General features: G+C 47.9%; 9 protein-coding genes across 9 annotated transcripts; 6 read left to right on the top strand and 3 right to left on the bottom strand.

Moving 5' to 3' along the window:
• Window positions 1–130: 130 nt before the first annotated feature.
• E1B28_009232 (uncharacterized protein) lies at window positions 131–1,362 on the top strand (the record flags this gene model as incomplete). The annotated part of the gene is made up of 5 exons (XM_043154109.1): window positions 131–142; window positions 191–246; window positions 309–735; window positions 798–1,227; window positions 1,283–1,362. 5 exons carry the CDS (start codon window positions 131–133, stop codon window positions 1,360–1,362), a joined length of 1,005 nt encoding a protein of 334 aa, XP_043009397.1.
• A 209-nt stretch (window positions 1,363–1,571) lies between these two features.
• E1B28_009231 (uncharacterized protein) lies at window positions 1,572–4,074 on the bottom strand (the record flags this gene model as incomplete). Its single annotated transcript, XM_043154108.1, has 5 exons — window positions 3,902–4,074; window positions 3,623–3,852; window positions 3,455–3,566; window positions 3,118–3,392; window positions 1,572–3,054 (listed from the first exon to the last, which is right to left on the bottom strand). Exons 1-5 carry the CDS (start codon window positions 4,031–4,033, stop codon window positions 1,572–1,574), a joined length of 2,232 nt encoding a protein of 743 aa, XP_043009396.1. The 5' UTR covers window positions 4,034–4,074.
• Window positions 4,075–5,032: 958 nt separating this feature from the next.
• Window positions 5,033–6,293, top strand: E1B28_009230 (uncharacterized protein; the record flags this gene model as incomplete). Its single annotated transcript, XM_043154107.1, has 2 exons — window positions 5,033–5,245; window positions 5,304–6,293. The coding sequence occupies 2 exons, from the start codon at window positions 5,033–5,035 to the stop codon at window positions 6,291–6,293; spliced, it is 1,203 nt and encodes a 400-aa protein (XP_043009395.1).
• A 2,204-nt stretch (window positions 6,294–8,497) lies between these two features.
• Window positions 8,498–11,162, top strand: E1B28_009229 (uncharacterized protein; the record flags this gene model as incomplete). Its single annotated transcript, XM_043154106.1, has 7 exons — window positions 8,498–8,762; window positions 8,861–8,997; window positions 9,063–10,019; window positions 10,155–10,318; window positions 10,377–10,532; window positions 10,593–10,731; window positions 10,785–11,162. 7 exons carry the CDS (start codon window positions 8,498–8,500, stop codon window positions 11,160–11,162), a joined length of 2,196 nt encoding a protein of 731 aa, XP_043009394.1.
• Window positions 11,163–11,794: 632 nt separating this feature from the next.
• Window positions 11,795–13,113, top strand: E1B28_009228 (uncharacterized protein; the record flags this gene model as incomplete). The annotated part of the gene is made up of 4 exons (XM_043154105.1): window positions 11,795–12,093; window positions 12,149–12,168; window positions 12,224–12,636; window positions 12,703–13,113. Exons 1-4 carry the CDS (start codon window positions 12,050–12,052, stop codon window positions 13,111–13,113), a joined length of 888 nt encoding a protein of 295 aa, XP_043009393.1. The 5' UTR covers window positions 11,795–12,049.
• Window positions 13,114–13,499: 386 nt separating this feature from the next.
• Window positions 13,500–14,173, bottom strand: E1B28_009227 (uncharacterized protein; the record flags this gene model as incomplete). The annotated part of the gene is made up of 2 exons (XM_043154104.1): window positions 13,500–13,807; window positions 13,879–14,173. 2 exons carry the CDS (start codon window positions 14,171–14,173, stop codon window positions 13,500–13,502), a joined length of 603 nt encoding a protein of 200 aa, XP_043009392.1.
• Window positions 14,174–14,517: 344 nt separating this feature from the next.
• On the bottom strand, window positions 14,518–14,943 carry E1B28_009226 (uncharacterized protein; the record flags this gene model as incomplete). Its single annotated transcript, XM_043154103.1, has 1 exon — window positions 14,518–14,943. One exon carries the CDS (start codon window positions 14,941–14,943, stop codon window positions 14,518–14,520), a length of 426 nt encoding a protein of 141 aa, XP_043009391.1.
• Window positions 14,944–15,265: 322 nt separating this feature from the next.
• Window positions 15,266–17,914, top strand: E1B28_009225 (uncharacterized protein; the record flags this gene model as incomplete). The annotated part of the gene is made up of 22 exons (XM_043154102.1): window positions 15,266–15,449; window positions 15,514–15,528; window positions 15,591–15,607; window positions 15,662–15,724; window positions 15,779–15,857; window positions 15,917–15,977; window positions 16,031–16,043; window positions 16,103–16,206; window positions 16,273–16,289; window positions 16,343–16,381; window positions 16,443–16,531; window positions 16,594–16,607; window positions 16,662–16,692; window positions 16,742–16,794; window positions 16,848–16,902; window positions 16,964–16,971; window positions 17,033–17,108; window positions 17,179–17,190; window positions 17,252–17,365; window positions 17,430–17,507; window positions 17,561–17,647; window positions 17,732–17,914. The coding sequence occupies 22 exons, from the start codon at window positions 15,266–15,268 to the stop codon at window positions 17,912–17,914; spliced, it is 1,392 nt and encodes a 463-aa protein (XP_043009390.1).
• A 766-nt stretch (window positions 17,915–18,680) lies between these two features.
• On the top strand, window positions 18,681–20,342 carry E1B28_009224 (uncharacterized protein; the record flags this gene model as incomplete). The annotated part of the gene is made up of 10 exons (XM_043154101.1): window positions 18,681–18,767; window positions 18,829–18,847; window positions 18,919–19,152; window positions 19,222–19,258; window positions 19,317–19,338; window positions 19,397–19,475; window positions 19,537–19,689; window positions 19,749–19,836; window positions 19,900–20,023; window positions 20,100–20,342. The coding sequence occupies 10 exons, from the start codon at window positions 18,681–18,683 to the stop codon at window positions 20,340–20,342; spliced, it is 1,086 nt and encodes a 361-aa protein (XP_043009389.1).
• Between the last annotated feature and the right edge of the window lie 236 nt (window positions 20,343–20,578).

Genomic DNA, 20,578 nt, shown 5'->3' with positions numbered 1-20,578 from the left:
TTCAAGTACAGGAAGTGTAACATAGAGAAAGGCACAGTAAACACTGTAACAATAACTACCTCAAGATTGTAAACGAGAGCGGTAGATCGGACCGTTCCAACTTGACCTCGTACCATCACCACTAAGCGCGATGAAGAAAAAAGTAAGTCCCAAACACCGCCCGAGTAAAAGAGAATAACATCTTGCACAGGTTCTTCTTATGGGTGCCTCAGGTAGCGGAAAGACCTCCATGCGCTCGTTAATTTTGTCCGTTCATTCTGTTTTTTCGGTCGTTACCAACGATCTTGACGATGCGAGCACTTCGTCAGTTCCAACAACCCTGCATCTCTCACTGCCCGCCTCGGAGCGACAATAGACGTTGAACAAAACCACGTTCGTTTTTTGGGAGACCTCATCCTGAATCTATGGGACTGCGGTGGTCAGGACGCGTTCATGGACTCATATCTCACCACCCAACGTTCAACGATCTTCCAACATGTCGGCGTTTTGATATATGTTTTTGACGTTGAATCGAGAGAGATGAACAAAGACCTCGAGTACTATCGAGATTGTCTAGAAGGCTTGAAACAGTTCAGCCCAGAAGCAGCCGTTTTCCTTCTTGTGCACAAGATGGATTTAGTTCGGGAACCGAAGAGCCTGATGTTCGACAAGAAGTACAAGGAGCTCCAAAAGGCTAGTGGGGATATGGTTATTACAGTGTTTGGGACCAGTATCTATGATGAGAGCCTCTACAAGGTACCGTCAGAGCTTTTCTTTTCTGATGGTTCAACGTCCAACACTGCCTCTCTATCTAACAGGCATGGTCAAGCATCGTACATACGCTCATCCCAAACGCAGCTATCCTTTCCAAACATCTCTCAACACTCGCAGAAGCATGTAATGCAACCGAGGTTATCCTTTTCGAACGTACCACTTTCCTCGTCATCGCTACTTCAACCTCTGAACACCATTCCTCTTCCCAATTTTCATCGTCAACAAATTTGCCAAGCCGAACAACGACGAATATGTCTGCATCTTCAACAGATGAACCCGTGGAAGATAGTCACCATCTCGATCCGAAGCGTTACGAGCGGACGTCTGAGTTGATCAAAGCTTTCAAGTACTCATGTTCACGGGTGAGAGAAGAGTTTCGTTCTCTGGAAATGGAACTTTCGGAGTTCACTGCTGTGTTGGATGAAATGACAAGAAACACGTACGTCATGGTCGTGGTACATGATCCTACAATAGGTACGTTTATTTTAGCTATCATTAGAGTGGAACCACTAAATGGTACCCACGCTAGAAACGGCTGCCGTAAAGCTTAATATTCGAATGGCACGGCGAAAGTTCGAAGAGCTGCAGGGGGATGGAGTTGTTTCGTAGCGAGGGTTCCTGATTTGTTCCCTGTTGCTCTATTCTGGATGGACTGCTTCGACGGTCACTATGCGTTGTTGATATCGTTTTGAATTTGAGAATTTGAGAAATAGATATACAGTGTACTATAGTATGTAGGATAAGTGATATGGAGGTATAACTATCTAATCAAAAAATAAGAGCGCCTCAAAAAAAGTGATCCTTCATGGAACGAAGGTCTAGGAGCTCCGAGCCATCGTCCGGGTGTTCTGAACATGGCGTGCAGCTCTCGTTCCCGTGGGAGGTGTATAGGGTATACCCATCTCCTTGATAACATGTTCCCTTTTGATACCACTGGCCCTCGTTCCTTCCAGTGGAAACGAATCCACAGTAGTGGCAGAGCTCGGACTGAGTTCTGCCTCCGATCCTCTTGTACCCCTTGACCCCCGAGGAGACGACCTGTGTTGAACCGACTGCCGCTGACTGGAAGTCACATCCCCAACCGTTCGAACCTGACGCCTAGTTGCCCTGCTCAATCTTTCAGATTGTTCTGGAAAGACACCAAGCATACGCAAGCTTTGTTCGTCATCCGAAGCAATCTCAACCTCCTTATCTCTTCGACGCTTATCAGAAGTCTGAACACTACGATCCTTCTCCATCTCCACATCTTCATGTTCACTATTGCTGGAGCCCATTTCCTCATCCACAACTTCGTCTTCAGGAATGACAGGGACCTGGTTCCTTCGTGGCCGTTTCGTCGCCGTGTGCCTCTCGTCTGTCATAACCTCAACCTCTTTGCCAGTGCGCTTTTTCGACGGCCGTACTATCTTCTGAGGGGGCGGGGGTTCGGCTGAAGCAGCACGCGAACGCGCCCGAGTTATTCGCGGAGAAGCGGCTTTCAGCAATTGACGATAATCTTTACGTTTTTTCCGCTGTCCCACGCGCTCGGCCATCGTCATTGGGGGAGGAGGAGTAGAAGCGTTGACTCGCTCTCGCTCTACTTTGGAGACCTCAAGGTCATCGATCGGTGTAGCCTTTGCAGCTACATTTCGGGCTGCACCGGAAGATGATACGGGATTGTGAGGTGTGGTACAAGAACTTGAGCGCATGAGCGAGCGTCTTGGTGGAGAATGCGCTGGACGATAATCGTCTGCATCCCAATCACCCAATATAGGCTCGAGGACCATCAAATCCTCATCCTCCTCAACTTGAGACATGTTGCCTTCGTCTGATGCAATTTGCTCGTCATCTTGAATATAAGGCATCTCTTCCACCTGGTTATGCTCTTCATCCTCAAGTTCGTCTACCTCATCCGTCTCATCATCGTCATCGTCGTCGTCCTCATCATCCTCATCCTCATCATCATCATCATCATCATCCTCACCTCCGTTCTCGTCTACAGCCTTCTCTGTCCCCTTCCCCGACGGGAGTGAGGTTCTCATTTGAACAATAGCAGCCGCTGGTGCAGTGAGGACACCTGAAAGTCGCTGTCGACGACGTGAACGATCTGGGGGCCAGTTCTGCACAGGCTCCTTTATTGAAGTTGAAGCGCTCCGGCGACTGGCGCTGATACTAGCGCTGTCTTGCGGTTTATGAGACCTGGATGTGGAAGCGATAGGAGAATGGGATATTTCCTGGAGTGCATTATCAACCTCGTCCTCCTCTTGCTGTGTCTCCCGAAGTTCCTTCAGTGCTTCTTGATCATCAGGGTCTTCCTCTCCACTAAAGAATTACGGAAACTCAAGACTTACTCTAAATCGAGTCGAAAGAGTAATATGAGCGTACCGTTCACTACTGTTCTCCTTATCCGAGCCACCATTAGGGGGTGCCTGTTGCTCTCCGTAATCGAACCGTTCGCTAGGAGGTACATCCTCAGAATCTTCCTCGTAGTCCTCGTGGTCCTCATCGTCCTCACTGGAACCTGTTTCTTCACGAGTGCCGAGCTCGATGATGTACCGTTCGATTATTGGGTCTAATCGGGCTTTATTTTTCCGGTATCGTTCTCGCCAGGAGGATGCCGGATGAGATTTGGCCCAAGAAGTGTCCCTACTGTATTTGGCCTATGTTTCACTACGTCAAACTTCCTTGAATGTAGAAAGAAAGAAAGAAAAACGGTCTTTACAGATTCCACTAGCCGGTCGTACAAAAGGTGACCCATACGACCACCATCTGGGCACTGAATTGCTAGAAACTTGCAGAGATTCTCGTCTTCCTCTTTAGTAAATTCAGTACGACTGGATGCAGCGAAGATTAGATTGGTATAAAGGAAATCAAGACTGGTTTCACGGACGCCTTCCCAGCAGGAAATCCTGGTTTAGCCTGTTGAGTCTCTGGGACCATATAGCCTTCCAAAAGAGAATTTTTCACAAATTCGATCTCCTTCACGCGGATACGGCGTTTCTTGCGATCGAAAGAAAGCTCATATTTGTCCTGGAAGCGCTTGAGTTTCTGTCTATCCATTGACATCACAAGGACGAAATCTGTGTTCTCGTCGTTTTCGAGCATGATGCCGCCATGGGCCTGATCGACCTCAATCAAAGGTATGATTTAAAAAGAGTGATTGACTCACCTTAATGGCGTCGTTTAAGGCCCACAGAAGGTCATAACCCGACACATTCTGAGTAGTGGTGAACTTGAGCGGTCTTCCCTCTCGAACAAATATTTTGTCGTGGTCTTCATCCATGCAGCCGCAGTCGAACATTGTGGAAGACAGCTGCGTTATGGTTGAGCGAGAAGGTTCAAGTGTTCATTCCAAATTTGCCAGTCACGAACGCGCAGGTCACATCACCCCCGTGACTCATTTCTTTCCACGGAAGCGTGAGTAACGGCACGTGATAGAAATTGTTTGAACCCGAAGAACCCGGATAACTTCGACCGTACACTTTCAGCTCAAGTTAACAATCGTCCGAGCTTTTGCTCAACAGTCTTGACTAGAGAATTCCGGTACCGGCAGCTTGGATCCGAATTCGAACTTCCTGGCGGCCTGCTACTCTTCGTAACGGTATGAGTCTGAAGATATGGCTTAGCTCAGTGCGTTCCCCTCTTAGTGCTAAAACGGATACTGCTCCAGGACGCTCTCAAATGAATAGGATGCGACGATCATCGTATTCAAAGTTTGAAGCCTAAAGTCTCGGCGTTTGAGTCTACATATTCTCCCCAATGTGCAGGTTCATTCCGATAAAAGGGGCCAAACTTTGGACTGTTGAAACCCAGACTCTATCTATCTATCTATCTTCATTCCAAATAAGGGAACTCTCCTCCTACTTACGAAATACGGCCGTTGTCCACGGTGCGTCGAAATGCGTGGCAGCCTTTTTCAAGGAAGACTTATTGGACCCACAGTCGTCAATCCATCAATGTATCAACTTTCAACGCCCGTCGGTCGAAAGGAACCAGCTCCGATGACATTTGTTCAGCCCACCTACGCAAGATTGACCAACTAATTGAAGGTTCGTCATAGTTAGGCCTAAGCCGGGGTCAAGGCTAACAAGAACCACGTAGTATCGTGAAAAAAAGCACAAGTTATTATACGCACGCTGTGTAAAATCACGGTAAAATAACAACCAATGATCGGGGCCCAGGCGCGACCAGACGGTGGATGCCTGCTGAGAAACTTCCGTTTTCAGAAATTTGATCTGGTCGATCAGATCCTTTTTTGGTGGCTGGGGTCGTTCAAAATATTCAAAAACCAAAGCTCAAAATGAGATATCCCTCTTCTTCCTCTACCACCATGCTCCAAGCTCCTGTTGCAGAACAGTCAGAGTCCCATTCTCCTTCCCCTTCTCCGGTCGGTAGCACCAACTCTGCTGGAGAAAACACCTTTCCCGATGACTCAAAAATCCCATACCTAGTGACCGCTGCACGGTGCAGAACACCTGTCGCGTGCGATAAATGTAGAGAGCGGAAAACAAAGGTTTGTTTGTTATCGAGTTATCTTATTCTGTAAGTATTGACAGTGGCGGAACTTACAGTGTTCTGGCGAAAAACCGGTCTGTGACAGATGTTCGTCCAGAGGTCTCATATGCATCTACGCGAGTCGGGACGCCAAGCGTCGAGTACATTCGCAGACACCTGGCCCGTCTTCACGACACGCTCGTGGCTCTAGTGCAAAGGGTAGACTGTGCATCGCGATGCCAGACAATGTGACCGATTCTGTCTCGTCCACCACAGCTTCAAACTCTAGCCACCACCATCCATTACCTCCATCTCATACCCCGTCGAGCTCCGAAGAATTCTCACCTTTGTGCTATTCTTCCTTGACACCTCTTAATCTACTACGACACCGCATCCGCCGTGCGTATCCGACAGGATTCCATCCATCCGTGGGTTCCCTCATTGGAGGAGTTGGTCACAATAACGGCTTTTTCTCAAATGCCTCCACGCAACCTCCGTCGTATCACAACTCCACTTACAATGCACCAGAGAGCGAGTACCACCCTGCCAAGCGATCCAATTCTTCAGAATCGGGAGGCGACTCTTCGCTGGGAAGTGCACCTCGCACGCCTCCAGACGGCTCGCCGCTAGCATCGAGTGGACTGGAGACCATGTCGAATTCTCTTTCCTATCCACCTACGTACATCGGCATACATCACCCATCTCCTTTCCATCTCGTACGCTCGAGCGAGTGGTATCTTGACCCTCAACCTCACTCGTACTTTGGCACGGGTAGTACTAACAATTTCCTGTCAGAGTTGTTATCTCCTGCCCCCGCTTTTCCCTCTCAAGCCGCACAGTACGATCGAGCTGCCAGTGATCACACCATGTCAGGACCACCACATCAGAAAATTGGGTTAGACTCTCCCAACTTCTATAGCTACGCCGTGTCTAACAGTGACGTTATGGTTGGAGCTGTACCATCGTCGCTCTGGCCGAAAGCTGCCAGGACTTCCTCGGTCACTTCACCACGGGACAAGGTGGCATTCGATCAGGGGTCGCTACAAGGAGGGTCGCTGCACTTGTAACCTCTCACCGCTCCATCATCCTTCCCTTCGACTTGGGAATTTTCCTTGTATACCTAATGATTCTAGCATCTTGAGCTTACTTTCCTTGTAGTCTATCTTACGCTCCTCTACTGTAATTTAGATTAAAATTGTACTTGATTTGTCAAGTTCAATCTACCTTCACAAGTTAGTCCCGATTACGATTACGCTCGAGAAAGCTCATCGCCGCCCGATGCACATGAAAATGGCGGGGAAACAGCAATAGGAGGAACAGGGTTGTGGGGGGTGAAAAGATTAATATTTCTCTTGAGTTCCCTTGGCCAGTTTGGTATGGTTGGTCAGTCTTACTCTAAACGACTGACGCACCGAGTCAGTGGCAAAGCATATATTGAAAATCAAAGCTTTCCGGCGGTCCATGGGAGCCGCCGGAACGTGTGGGACCAACTTTGCCATACGACAGGTCGAAATAGTTGCCTCCTGTTGCCAATTGCAACAGGTTTCAAGTATAATGGACCGCAGGAGTCCCAAGCCCAAGCCGAGTCGGATGTCAGACAAGCCCGACTCGGAATGTTCGTCCAGTTCCGGGTCTAGGACAATCATTGTCAAATGGAGGGCATAACTCTGGCTAGACTCCTTGAATCAATTTATCCGTCATCCAAGGATGGTCCAGACCTGGAAGTTTCGAAAAAAAATAATTCCACCGCCGCCGGGACTATAACCTGCAAAAAGGTTAGGCAAAATATTAGCCGGTTCAATTTTAGGCAACTTGCACGGCGCTTGCTGGTTTTCCCACGTCTGCTTGTCCCGTTTCCGCCATGTTCGGCGGGGATGCTTGTGAGTACATACCATCAACACCTTCCATGTTTCCTGTCATTGATTTACTAGGATCTCAGTGTAGGATTGAAGGGTACTTAGATCCTCACCTTAGCAATACAAGTTCCCTTCCCGAAAATGTGTCTACCTTTCAAGTTCGCTTTCAATTGGTATCATTGTACTCTACTTCAATTGCTGTCTCTCGACCGACCCTGGTATGTCGGCGAGGAGAAGTAAGGGCATCCTATCAACACTAAATATTCTCTCTCCGATTCCGGGACAATGACTTGATTTCAATCTTTATCTAGTTCATCACTGCCTTTATTCGAAGGACATTAACACTGTCAACACCCGGATACGGCAACGACAGATGAAGCTTGAAGCTTGAAGGCACAGATCGTGAAGCTTTGAAGTCTCGTAGGAAACCATGAATACACAGGTAATGCCCACGTCGATTTCACTAAACGCAAACCAATAATCTGTCCTCCAGATCCTCCCTCTTCTCGTCCGCCACTATCGTAGGCCTACCAGACACCGTATAGCCTGCAAGCCACGTTACTAAAGAGGTTCTATTCGAGCTCTTAAACTGGCAAGTAAACCTAAATCAAGAGGTTAACTTTCGATTGACTATGGGTTGCCGCATTCGTTGCTAATCCTTCAAACTTAACTGGGGCAATCCATGCAGCTTTTCCGAACGCAATCGTGACCGTCAATTTCAGTTTCCCGTCAGAATACCAGCATATAAAGATACCTGGAGCAAGCTTGCCATTATAACGATCATCACAGCATATCTTGGTGTCTACAGTGCTGTTACTGTGGATTGCCCTCCTATCTCGGAACAAGGGCGCGATCAGGGCGAAGGTTCCAGGGACTCCTGTTCCTATAATATATATGAGCCGACCGTGTATAATATCCGTCCCCGATTGTTGTTGTTGTTCTCATCTATAGTAGAACGCCTACCATACCTCTTCGTCACACGATCATTTGACCGAGGCCAATCATTTCGTACTTGTTACTACACAGGGAGATGGATTGATACGTGTTCTCGATTTCTGAATTCACCCGCGTGTCAACGGACAGACGAAATTGAAAAGGGCTCGGCATATAAATGTCTTCCCCAGGGAGTTTCGGCGGAATTCTCGCCTTTATACATAGAACACGCCCAGCTTCAGAAGTCGTTTTTGAGCTTCAATAGTAGCTGTACATAGATGAGAGAGTAATGCAGAAAGACCGTGGCTCATTTTACAGTATGCATGGAAACCCGCACCCGTTCCGGCAAGCCCTCCTTTTTGATACATCATCACCATCACAGGCTTTCATAACAACTGAACATCACAATTCACTTTCGGGGACGACCTCCCTGTTGGTCGTGAACAAAAAAGTCAAAACGGTCCCCCTTCGTTTCTACCCCCATGACCTCTCAAACGAACCAACAGCTACCATCCACGCAGGACTCTCCTCCCAATTCCAGCGGTGTTAGGCGACATCACACTATCAGTGCGGCATCTAGGTCTGCACGATCAGGTGCTCGAGAAGCCATATCGGAGGAAGTTCAAAATCAGGAGCTCTGGAACGATGATGAAGTTGTAGGAGATGATTGGGTTGGAGGTGTTGGTGCAGTCGGCGAAAAAAGTTCACTTCACAGACAGAGCTCGCTTCCGACACGATATCATCGCGGTACGATTATTTCTCGAGCTTCCTAAATGATTTAGCTGATAAGGGACTTTCTCCCTTCTTTTTTTCCCCAACTTTTCAAAAAATAATTGGCCGTTTAGCATTCCATGGCTCTGGAACGAAATCAGGAACTCTGACTCCCAAGACTATGAACAGCTTGACCGCAATCGCAGGGCACGAAGGTGATGAAGACGAATGGGAACGTGAGATCGGTGGATATGCTGTTCACGACGATGAGGTTCGTGTTCTATCGCGATAAGGGTTAAAGATATCTTTCTCATCTAAGGCCTTCTTCATCTCCAGCAAGCTCAGGCTACACCAGATCCCAATATCGACAACTTCCAAGAAGTGCCTGATGACTCTTCACCTCCACCAGCCACATCTGGCGTCCGACGCCACGTTTCGATGGGTGCAGGCACGACTCGTTCCAAACTTGGTGGTCTTAAGCGGTCTGGTACCCTTCAGACGCCAGTTCATCACGCTTCCAGTGCAGCGGATCAAAGTGCAGTAGCAGGAACAACCCAGGCTGAAGAAGAGCAATACGAGTATACCTACGGAGAAGACCCTTACGATGCGTATGAGCAATACGGTGGCCCAACAAGTCCGGTCGGAAGATCCTCTCCTTGGGCCACAGCCTCTGGGAATACCGGTGGTACCGGAGGTGACTGGCGTGCCCCTGGTGCATCAGGACTTGGTCCTGGAGGAGGAAATGGCGGGGCAGCTATTGATGATGTCCAGCGAGCGTTATTCTCTCTCGATATCAACAACAGTGGAGCAGGGCCGACTTATAATGGCCCATACGGACAGAGTGCGCATCCGCCACGATTCAATAACAATACACAGACACAAGCTGGGACTGGTATGCGAGGTGGTAGTGGACCAGCTGGCAGTGGAAATGGAAATGGAAGATCTGCCCCCGATTTCGACGGGCGTAAAACCCCCTTGCAGGCCGGACCGTGGGATCAAAACAAAGAGAGATCGCTGCAGGGACGAGTATCGAATCCCAATCTACAGTACTCGTATCATCAAAAGTCACCCTCTGGAGGCAGTACTGGTGGTGGATTCGCCGGCAATGGCGGGGACAAAATCCCGGACGTTCCACCGATACCTGCCCAGTACCTTCAACAGAGAGGCGCTGGTGCTGGCAATAACCTTGGAGGCCAGGAAAGTGAGGGCAAAAATTTCGGTCCGGTCGATGTACCGGCTTTGATTGCTAGCAAAGGTTATAACCCTGCGCACTTTGATATCAAGCCACCTTATGTGAGTTCCCTTGTTTGTCGTTTTCAGACCTCCCCCTTCTTTTTCTCTCAATACGATCGTTGGCGCTCCGCATCACCGCATTTTTGACCTCGAATCCGGAAATAATTTATTAACGACTCGCTTTGAAATAAACAGGCTCGCTACTTCGTGATTAAATCGTACACGGAAGACGATGTGCACAAATCGCTCAAGTACGAGATCTGGAGTTCCACGGATCCAGGAAACAAGCGTCTCGACAAGGCATTCAAAGAATGCGCCGGAAGGGGCCCGATATATCTGTTCTTCAGTGTGAACGCCAGGTTCGGAAGGATTTGAACCTATCCATGTTCCTGTTACTAATTAAAATATGCCTAACAGTGGTCATTTCTGTGGTATGGCCGAGATGTTGACACCAGTCGACCATACGCGTAGTAGCACTGTTTGGGCGTCGGACAAATGGAAGGGTGTGTTCAAAGTACGATGGATCTTCGTCCGAGACATTCCCAACGTACATTTGAGGCACATCAAGCTGAAGTGCGTATTGTCTCCATAATCGCTTCCTCAGATTTCGTTTAACTTGTGTTCCCTCTCCAGCAACACTCAAGAACGGAAGCCGGTCACTCAGTCGCGGGACACTCAGGAACTCCTTCCCGATGCTGGTCAAGAGATGCTCAGGATCTTCCACACGCATCCGGCCAGAACGTCCTTGTTGCAAGACTTTGCCTTCTACGAGGTGCCTTTCTCCCAAGTTACGAATGCCGAGCTGTTATTGACCTTGTTGTGTAGTTGCAATCGATGCAGAAAGTTCAAGCCCAGTCTGGCGCGTCTTCTCCTACTGGATCTTTCTCCCCACAACTCCAAAATATGGCGCCTGTTCAACCGCAGGGCGGAAACTCAGGCGGCCAATCTCCTCAGCCTCAAAACATGTTCCCCAACCCCAACATGATGGCCTACCAGATGCCTCAGATGACGTTGATGCAAATGCAGATGATGGGAATGATGGGAGGCATGGGTATGGGTAATGTGGGTGCTCCAGGCATGGGTGGCGGATACGCAATGCAGCAGAGCGTTATGCGGAATCCTAGTGGAAACCAGACGCAGCAAGGACAAGGACAAGGACAGCAGCAGCAGCAAAGCGGACAGCAAGGATTCAGCGGGTTTTAACTGCGTCCAAATATTCTCCCTCTGGTGTACTATTAGAAGACTGTGTTTGAGTGGAGTTATCTTTTTTTTCCCTACTTCATTCCTTCATCTCCCCTTCTCGTTCTGTTCTATAGGTTCTCCCCGTTTTTTTCGCCCCCTATTCTCTCGTCGACGACATCGCAAACTCCTTACACACACCAATGATTCAAAGCCTCCTATGAACAACGTCTCTACTTCACAGATTATGGAATTCCCCGGAAACCATTTTTCTCCTTCACCCTGATATCTCCCCCACCAATCTAAGGATTCTCGCTTCCCCTTTCTCTTTTTTCTTTAAAATAATACTTGTACGATTGCGGGACTTGTACCATTTTTAACCCGATGGGACATTCAATCTTCGGGTGGGACAGTGAATGGACGTGGACTTTACTAGCTTATACGCTCAGCTCCGCCTTATTCGCTATTATATCGTACATGTACCATGCTGCTATTTCCCCTCCAGTACTTACAACATAGTTAAGTCTGATAGTTTCCTGTATCGTTCTCTTATATCTTGTATAACATTTTCGTACGGATTTCCCCCCTGTCTGAGACGTGCTACTTAATAAACAACCCACGTCGACGCAGCGGTGATGCTGTTCAATTCCTCTTCCTGCGTTCATCTTCTCGCCATCGCCTCTCACCTTCAGGTCGTTCCTCACGCTGAACTCATCGGGCGAGTTCACTAATCGTTGTAAATTATCCCACTGCTGTACTCCGTCACCTGATGGCCGCCGAGCCGTCGTCATTTATAATTATTGCAATGGCAACACATCAACCCCGTTTGATGTCAAAGAAACGGACACGATAGGGAACACGCTAAAGGCTGCCCGCGATTGCCTGGCTAGTACCTTCAAGATCGAGGAAGGATGCTTTTGCCCAGAATCCGCCGCGATCACCTTGTTCATCACGAGTGCGTACAAGCAAACACTTTACTTCGGTTTTCCCTAACGACAAAGCTACATAAGGCGACGTGAGCTCTATGAAGGTGAAGGTTAACAACGAGAACCTCGGGAGACGCATTCTTGATATGTGCCCCACAGAAGATCATCACATTACTGTCATCGTACCATCGAAACCGCAACATGAAAACCCCCACCCTGTACCTCACGCCCTTCTCCTTCCGCTCAAACCTGAGAGAGATAGGTTTGAGGAGCTTCTATTGCGGCTCGAGAATGAGGTGAACGAAATGAAGCAAAAAGAGCAGGAGATGGACAACGAGATGAACGAAGTGCAGAGGGAGGTCAAGAAGGTAGCAAAAGAAATTGAGGAGCTGCATGAGAATCACAGGAACAGGGACGAGAAATATCAGGAAGACGCGGACGAGCACAGTAAGTATATGGAGAAGCTAGAGGAGAGGATGTCCGAGCTCAAAGCGGAAAATAAAGAACTTGGGGATAAACTTGATTGGTTGAAGAATACTACGACCGAAACCTTTGACGTTCTAGCCGCTGGTGTATGCTTCTTTCTCCGTCCTTGTTAAGTACTCCAGTGCTGGCGCTGATGCCTAGGTCTATGCTAGGATAAAGTTGGCTATTCCTATATCAAAATTCGGAACCTGGTGTACAAAGCACGGGAAGAAATTGTCGAGATTCTTCAGCTTGATAAACACAACTCGAACCCACTGGATGCTTTTCGGGCCGAGTTCTATTCTGGACCGTTAGTACAGAGAATCCAAGTGCTCCAATCCAAACTCGAACCTTTCCGAAATCTCCATCCCTCAATTCAGCCCCTTCTTGACCAAAAAACATTGGGCATCCTCGTGGACACAAATAATGACTTGCAAGTCAAGGCAAACCGAATTGCCCACGACGTCTACCGCCTAGGCTGGTACCGAGCTGCCATTGATACGCCCGTGTTCGCTGACAAGCGGAGCACATTAACCACAATCCTTAATTTTGTCGCCGCTATGAACCCTATGCCCAACCAGTGATGAATGTGAGTGCATCTCGATTGCACATTTCCAAGTTGCCGCTCTCTCTTCAGTTTGAACTTTTCCTCTTCGCACAGATGTACATGTACACTATACGATAAATGTGACTTATTCATACTTATTCCTTGTAGAGGTATTTGTTGAACCGCCTCGTTTCGTTGTTCTTTTAGAGGACACTTCGCATTCATGTAATGATAGATGATACACAATGATAGATGATACACAATCTCATAGATACAGATACATCTAACTCCCGGAACGATAGGAAGTCTTGAACCATTCTCAATATACGTAGCCCCTTCAATCTTCTGAACTCCATCTCCATTCGCAGGATGTCTCTCAATCAGGGTAGGTATCGGATTCAAAATGACCTCATGATCGACTTTCTACTCGTCCAGAATCGAAGACCAGTACCGACTGAACTCTGAAAGCGTCGGGTTCGCTCCCAAAACCCTCTTCGCGTCTTCACATGCCTGGGGGGCATCAAAATCAAGTTGGCTTTTATGCTGTTCCAGTAGAGAGTTGAACGCTGCTACCGCATCATCACTGACTCCCTTGATCTGCGTTGGATTCTGTGATATCAGGTGGATGGATAGTTTGGATCGAACTGTCGAAGCAGGATGGACATGCGACATGAAAAGGGACCGGATGTCCTCCATCGTAACTTTCTTCAGATTATCCTCTGAGAATTTCCCTGATGATTGGCCAGAGAGGGTTAGACTTGATGGTGAGAAGACAGTAAATCGAGAGAAGCAAGGCCCGTACCGTGGTCAAAGTCGAGTGCTCCATTCAACGGATGTAGATCATACCAACTAGCGAGGTCGGTAGAATTCTTCGGTTGTAGGTCCCACCCGCCCTTAAATACTCGTTTGACGTCTTTGGTATCTCCATCTCCTAGAAGCTCGAGCAATCCTTTAATCTCATTCAATATCGTTTCTACCTGAAGCTCGAGGAAATTGGGAGTCTGTTCGCTCTGCAGCGATATGACGAGTCCCTGTTGTACTTTGCCGGGCATGCAACAACTCGCATCGCACATCTCGTCCAATCTGTGCCAGCGCATTCGCTAGAGACATGAATAGTAGTCGTGAAAGGATGAGAGCAGTGGCATCCCGTCGGCGATCGCTGATGGGTCCCAATTGAAGATAATGAGTCAGTGCAGATTGCTGCTCTTCAGGATCAGGAATCTTTTCGACCCGTACAAAGTTGCCTCCGACCCCCGTTTCTGTCTACATACCTCTGGCTATTTTGAGGTGGTTTCTGTCTACATTGGGAACGGGTAGCTGTTTTTTCGCCCATTTCTGTCACGACTGCAAGCGGGGTCCATTTCCTAAGAGGGGGTTACGTCACTTGTCATGGCCCTGCCCAAGGTGACCGATGTACCGTCAGTACACCGACCAAAATTCCTCAATTTTCATGATCCCCACACTTCCAAACAGCTTCCAAAGTTTTGTTGTCGCTAAGGTCATATCTGAATTTTGAACCTACGCCGTCAGCCTCGTTCATGCTCGATATCGGTACCCTAAAACAAGATTCTAACGCTGTGGAGGATGTTTGTGTCCGTTCCAGCCGCGCCTTCTTGGGACCAGGAAATGGATACATAACAGCTCTATTATCAATCGCAATCGCATACCATTGTGCAGTCACCGAGGGTCCCATGTCCGCCTTTCGATCGTCCATTATTATTCTCACACTGCACTTGTCCAACCACTCATACCATCGAATGGTCTGACCTTGTACTTCGAGTGCGAACCCGTAACGTGCAGCATGGAATTCTCGCAAATTGAGACCAGAACCGGCCTCGGGGCGGTCGCGATTCCCTCCCAGCCTCATGACACGTCTGCTGAACAAATACGAGGAGTAATGATATTAATAGAAGAACCTCAACATCACCAACTTGCTCAACTGCCATGAACTTTCTCCGAAATACGACCGTACTGTGGAATAAAAATCATGGCACCTTTTCTATTCGTCATAGGACCAAGTAAATTACCTTGTTTCAAGGCGAGACATTCCCCCTCTATCGGTTCCGCTAGTGCGCTAGGCTTGTTGAACAGGATATGGTTGAAGAGAAGATGACTGGATAGCGAGGGAAGAACTGACGAGCTTGAACCCCAATTTCGAAGTTTGCTGAAGGAGCGCGAGATCAGCGTCGATGCCCCCTGGACGCCACATCCATGTGGATAGGAGGGGCGAGGAATGGTATATAAAGGCCGGGTGTTCTTCCCATCTGACCTGTGTGGAGTCTATGATGCACGTCTTGAAATTTGCGGTTGGCCTTGCACTATGCTGTGTCGTTGGCGTCAAAGCGTTGGACAATGGCGTTGGTCGAGTTCCTGGTGAGTTTTGATCGTTCGTCGTCGATCAGCTGGGTACTGATCATTTCTTGCATGAACTCTACAGTGTTGGGATACAATAGTAAGCTGTCAAAGACTTCTCCTGACCGAACCGTCCTTTGATGTGGTTTGGCCGCGACTCAGCTTGGAACGCGTACCACGTAAGAAAACTTCGATTGCCAACCGCGAAACGCTGACGAACAGCAACCTTTCAGTGCGATATTGACGAGGACCTTGTCTTTACTACTGCTAAGCTCATGAAGTCTCTTGGTCTCCAAGTACGTTTACCTCATCTTTACGTGTTTCTATTTTCAACCGATCGTCATATTCAGGACGCTGGTTATAACTACGTCAACATTGACGACTGTTATTCGGAGAAAAATCGTAGTGCAGATGGATTTATCGTCGAAGGTAAGGTTCCCGATGATTTAATTTTTGTGCTACAAGTTCACAGGTGGCATCAATTATAGACCACATTCGATTCAAAAGTGGAATGAAAACTCTCACAGACAAGATTCACGCCCTCGGGTTGTAAGCCGCTTCTCGAACTTACCTGAACGAAGTACCCATTGACCTCCACCCAGAAAAACAGGCATCGTAAGATAGTTGTCATGAAATTTCTCTTTCAGCGAAATTAACGCAAAGTCCTACGATAGTACAGTGATTCCGGATGGTTCACCTGCGGAGGATTCCCTGGCTCCTTCCAAAATGAAGATCGAGATATCAAGACGTTCCAAGACTGGGGTTTCGATTATCTCAAGTGCGTTAGGTTCTATTTTGCAAGTCTCGCAACCCAATGACCGTTCGCTTCTCCGTGCCCGCGTAGATATGATAATTGCGCCAGTATGTCTCATGCCCCGTTTTCTACATCAACCCGTCTCATTACTTTCCCCCAGTTCCCTACGATTCGATCATTCGAGAAGGGATCGTTGGCAGTGAGTACAGAAAGTTCTCCTGCGGAAGTAGAACGGCTGTTCTTAGTCCTCCCGTTTCAAGAATACCAACGTATGGCTGATGCAATTGCAAGACTCGCAAAGCAGACACATAAACCTCCCGTTTTGTTCAGCTTGTGCGAATGGGGATGGGTACGAAAAGTTTCTGTGAACGGGTTTCTGATATAAACTGAGTGTCCTTCGTGTGTTCCTAGAGCCAAGTTTGGATGTACGAGGCCGTTAAAACTTTTCCTTGCGACTAATGAAATTTCATATCTGACAGCTGGGGAAAGCAATTCGGGCAGAGCTGGAGGGTAAGCTCCTTTTTTTTCCCCTCCCGGGCAGTTTCTGACTTGACGGTAGACAACCGGCGACATAGCTCCGGAATGGAATTCCTTGGCTTCCATTATCAATTTGTGAGTGCTTTTCTTCTCTCTATGCTCAATCACGAACCCAGTGAATTTTGCAGTAACTCGTTCCTTACCACTTCGACCGATTTTTTCGGGAGGAATGATTTGGATATGGTGCGTGATATCGGGACTTCCTGTATCAATCAATCAACCGATGGATGCGAGCGGTTTTCAGCTACAAATGTATGAGATCTTTCATTGATTTCCGGTGCGGTACTCAACTCAACTTTCCCACTGCTATCAGTGGTAACGGAGGTCTCACGCTGGAGGAAGCTAAATCGCACTTCACTGCGTGGGCCTTGATGAAATCACCTCTTCTTGTCAGTACTACGAATGTGACTCGTTGGTCCCCCCAAAATCTAATCTCCTGCTCTTGCGACCATTCCTTAGATTGGAACAAATGTGAGCCAAAAAAACCGCTTCTCCGTTGTTAAAACCACTTGCTCACTTGTGTATATCTTAGCTTTCAGCGATCACTCCAGAAATTCTTGAAATTTTGAAAAACAGGGAAGTCTTGGCTATCAATCAAGACCCGGTCGTAGGAGAATCCATTGCTCCTTTCAGGTGGGGTATAAATGTGAGTTCGAGGAGTGCTCACATACCCGTATAACTTTTAGCATCTCTTACAATCTCTCTTATAGCCCGATTGGACATCCAACAGCAGTTTCCCAGCTCAGTATTGGAGCGGTCGTTCGGAGAATGGGACGGTTATCATGCTTGTAAGCCATTTTCCTCTGTGGTTGAAGGTACAATCACCTACCGTCATCATCAGCTCAATACCCTCAACGAAACGGCCTCGATGACCTTTAACCTCACGGAGTCTCCTTGGATTCGTGCTGGAAGACAGTATTCCGTCAGGGTGAGTATATAAACGCTTTACGATCTCTTGTAATGGTGTAGCATTCTTTGATCGCTCATTTTCGTCTTCGCCTACTTTCTATAGGACCTCTGGACGCATACAAACAACGGAACTGCAGTTCGCAATTTCACAGCTAAAGCCGTTCCTCCTCATGGTGTGGTAGCGTTGTTATTGAAGGACGCTGGTGATGAGCCCAGTGGCTTATTCCCTGCCTGTAGTGTGTGGTTTCAATGCACGGATAAGAACGGAACTCGTGTGGGGGGATAGAAGGGGAACTTGAAGAGGGTAAGAACTACCGAGTGCAAGTGTTGTATACATACTCATCGCACTCTCGAACTGTTTATTTAACCCGTTCATTGAAAACGGTCGACTTGTATTGTCTGTTACAAGTTCTGAAAGGGCACTCTGGCTGAGAAGGAAGGGAACGACTCTCAGCTCATAAGTCGCTTTCTCTTTCGGCTTCGGCTTCGGCGGCTTTAACGGGTATATGGACCGACTTTCACATGACATGTGATGATTGTTGACACTGAGGTATGTCGGAAATATTGTCCTCGCCTTCAATCCCTTGATCATCTACCTCTCATCAATACCTACCAGCCACTCACAGGTATCAGAATCTACCGACCACTTTGATGCTGCCATTTAATTCGGAACTTTTGCTCTGTGAACCTCCCCGAATTAGCCAACATCTACCAGTATGTGCCTTGTGCTATTCCGGTGCGCGTTTCATAGAGCATATTTGCAACTGCCTTTGGCATTCGATTTCGATTTCTCGGACCAATATCGGAGTCCAGAACAACGGCAAAGGTCAAGCCACCTCCTGTCAACACCCCGCCATTGATGATCAGACCTTTAGGCCATTCAAGTAGGAGGGTTGTGTGCTCATGTCTGTGACACTTTGACGTATCAGGTCCCTGAAGCTTACGGTAGGTGGCCCGGAAAATTTGAATCTCAAGGAAAGCTGCGGGCTTTTTAAGAACGATGCCATGGGTTAGCAACCCACCACGTCTCCTGGAAATACAAGGCCGACACAATGTCCTCTGACGATGAAATTGAACAACTCGTCGCCCCTTACATTACCGTCGAGAATGTTCTCATCGAACCATTTGCTACATTTGCGGTGAGTCGCAACCTACTACGTATTTGCGGTTCTCTCTGACGGACTTTCTATCTCGCACAAGCTCATGTTCTGTACTTATGGTGAGTACCGCCTCTATGGCGATATTGAATCATCTCGACAGCAGGGTTGAAATAATCTTATTCTTCAACAGGGATTTACATCGTGCTTTTCGGTCTATCGATTCGTGCCCTGCATCGTAGTAAGAACAACGTCTCCAAGCTTTATTGGGGTTGGACCATTTCACTGTTCGCGATGGCAACGCTTGTGGTGGCTACCGAAACCTATAGCTATGTACGAGAATCGATCCTCGAGTTTAAAGGATTGAAGACAAAGGACTATTTTCCTTTCGTCAATTACGGCCAGGGGGAAGTTACAAAGACCATACGTTAGTGGGGCCTTTCCTCCTTGAATGTCTGCCTTTTTTTTCTCATCGAGTCATCTTGCGTTGTTTCAGCCTATACCATCTCTAACGTGGTACTGGTTCTGATGAAGTGCGTGCTTTTTTCCGCACAAAAGTATAGGACAGCAATTGACCAAATATGTCATCAGTGCGGTCGCCGATTCTACGCTGGTAAGTGATTGTCTAGTACACATATGGAAATTCTACAAACCCGTACCGTGTAATTCAGATCTACCGTTGCTACATAATTTGGGGATCAAGAAAAATCGTCCTGTATCCCCTCGCCTTCATCGCTTTTGTCATAAATGGTATCTTGTTCGTTGGTTCTCCACGTGATTGCGGTACTTAAGCCAATCTGTCTCAACTCAGGCTTACTGCTGGGAACTTTTATCGGAATGACTATCGGATACAGCGACCTCAGGATCGAATCCAATATAAGGCTTATGCTGAGCGCCGCTGCAGTGAATAACGGTGGTTGGCTAGCGGTCGCTGGTTTCAATCTTGCTTTGACGCTCTTTGCAGGTACGTACCCCTAATAAAACCAAGATCAGTGGAGTCTGAACTCTGGCAAACTGAACAAGGAGGTGGAATCTGGCGATTAGGCCGTCAAGCGAGACAGCTCATGGGTCAATCGACACACGTTAAGTACGGAACGATTGTGGCGATCATGTCAGTGGTTTAGGCTCGACCATATTCTTGCGTTGAATGACAGGGCGCTGATCGGAATGCTAGACTTGAATCCGGGATATTATATTCAGTCGCCCTGGTGACGTCCACCCTGCTCGAGCTCGAGTTGGATTCCACAGAACATGGACTAATTCCCGTCGACCTCACTGTGTTCTCGGCGTTGATGTCGGTGGGTGAAATGTTTCTCAACTATCTCTCTCCTTGAGACCAACTAATTGCATGGTGCACCTTGACCGCCTGAACAGGGTATTGCTCCAACTCTGATCATCGTAAGAGCGGCATACGGAAAAACTGTTGAAACTATCGAGCAGGGACAGGCGGTCTCTGGAATGATATTCGCCGAACCCCCTGGTCGTGTACGGAGTTCCGCCCATCAACAGCTATCTGCTGGTACCGTAATCCGAATCGGCCCGGACGACGTTGCTCTTCATTCGTCGACGGAGACTAACACGGGAGGAGAACAATTTCGAGATGAAAAAATGGTTTAGAGCCGTATGTCTTCACTGGGTAGACTTGCGCGTCGGCCCTCCCTCCTTGAAATCTTTCCATATTGGTATTCAACTGCTGTTTTGCTTGAGTGTGTTTATTGCCCTTTCGCGACATAAAAAAATAAAACAAGTTCTACCGTACTTATGTACCTTTGATTGTGCGCCACGATTACTATGTCCAACTTGGCACGTAGTTAGTTGGGTTCCCGCGTATCATAACATGATATATTGGGAGG

The sequence above is a fragment of the Marasmius oreades genome, chromosome 5, assembly GCF_018924745.1.
Source record: "Marasmius oreades isolate 03SP1 chromosome 5, whole genome shotgun sequence".
NCBI classification, from domain to species: Eukaryota; Fungi; Basidiomycota; class Agaricomycetes; order Agaricales; family Marasmiaceae; genus Marasmius; species Marasmius oreades.
Note: the sequence above shows the minus strand (reverse complement) of the source record. Positions and strands in the feature narration are given on the sequence as shown.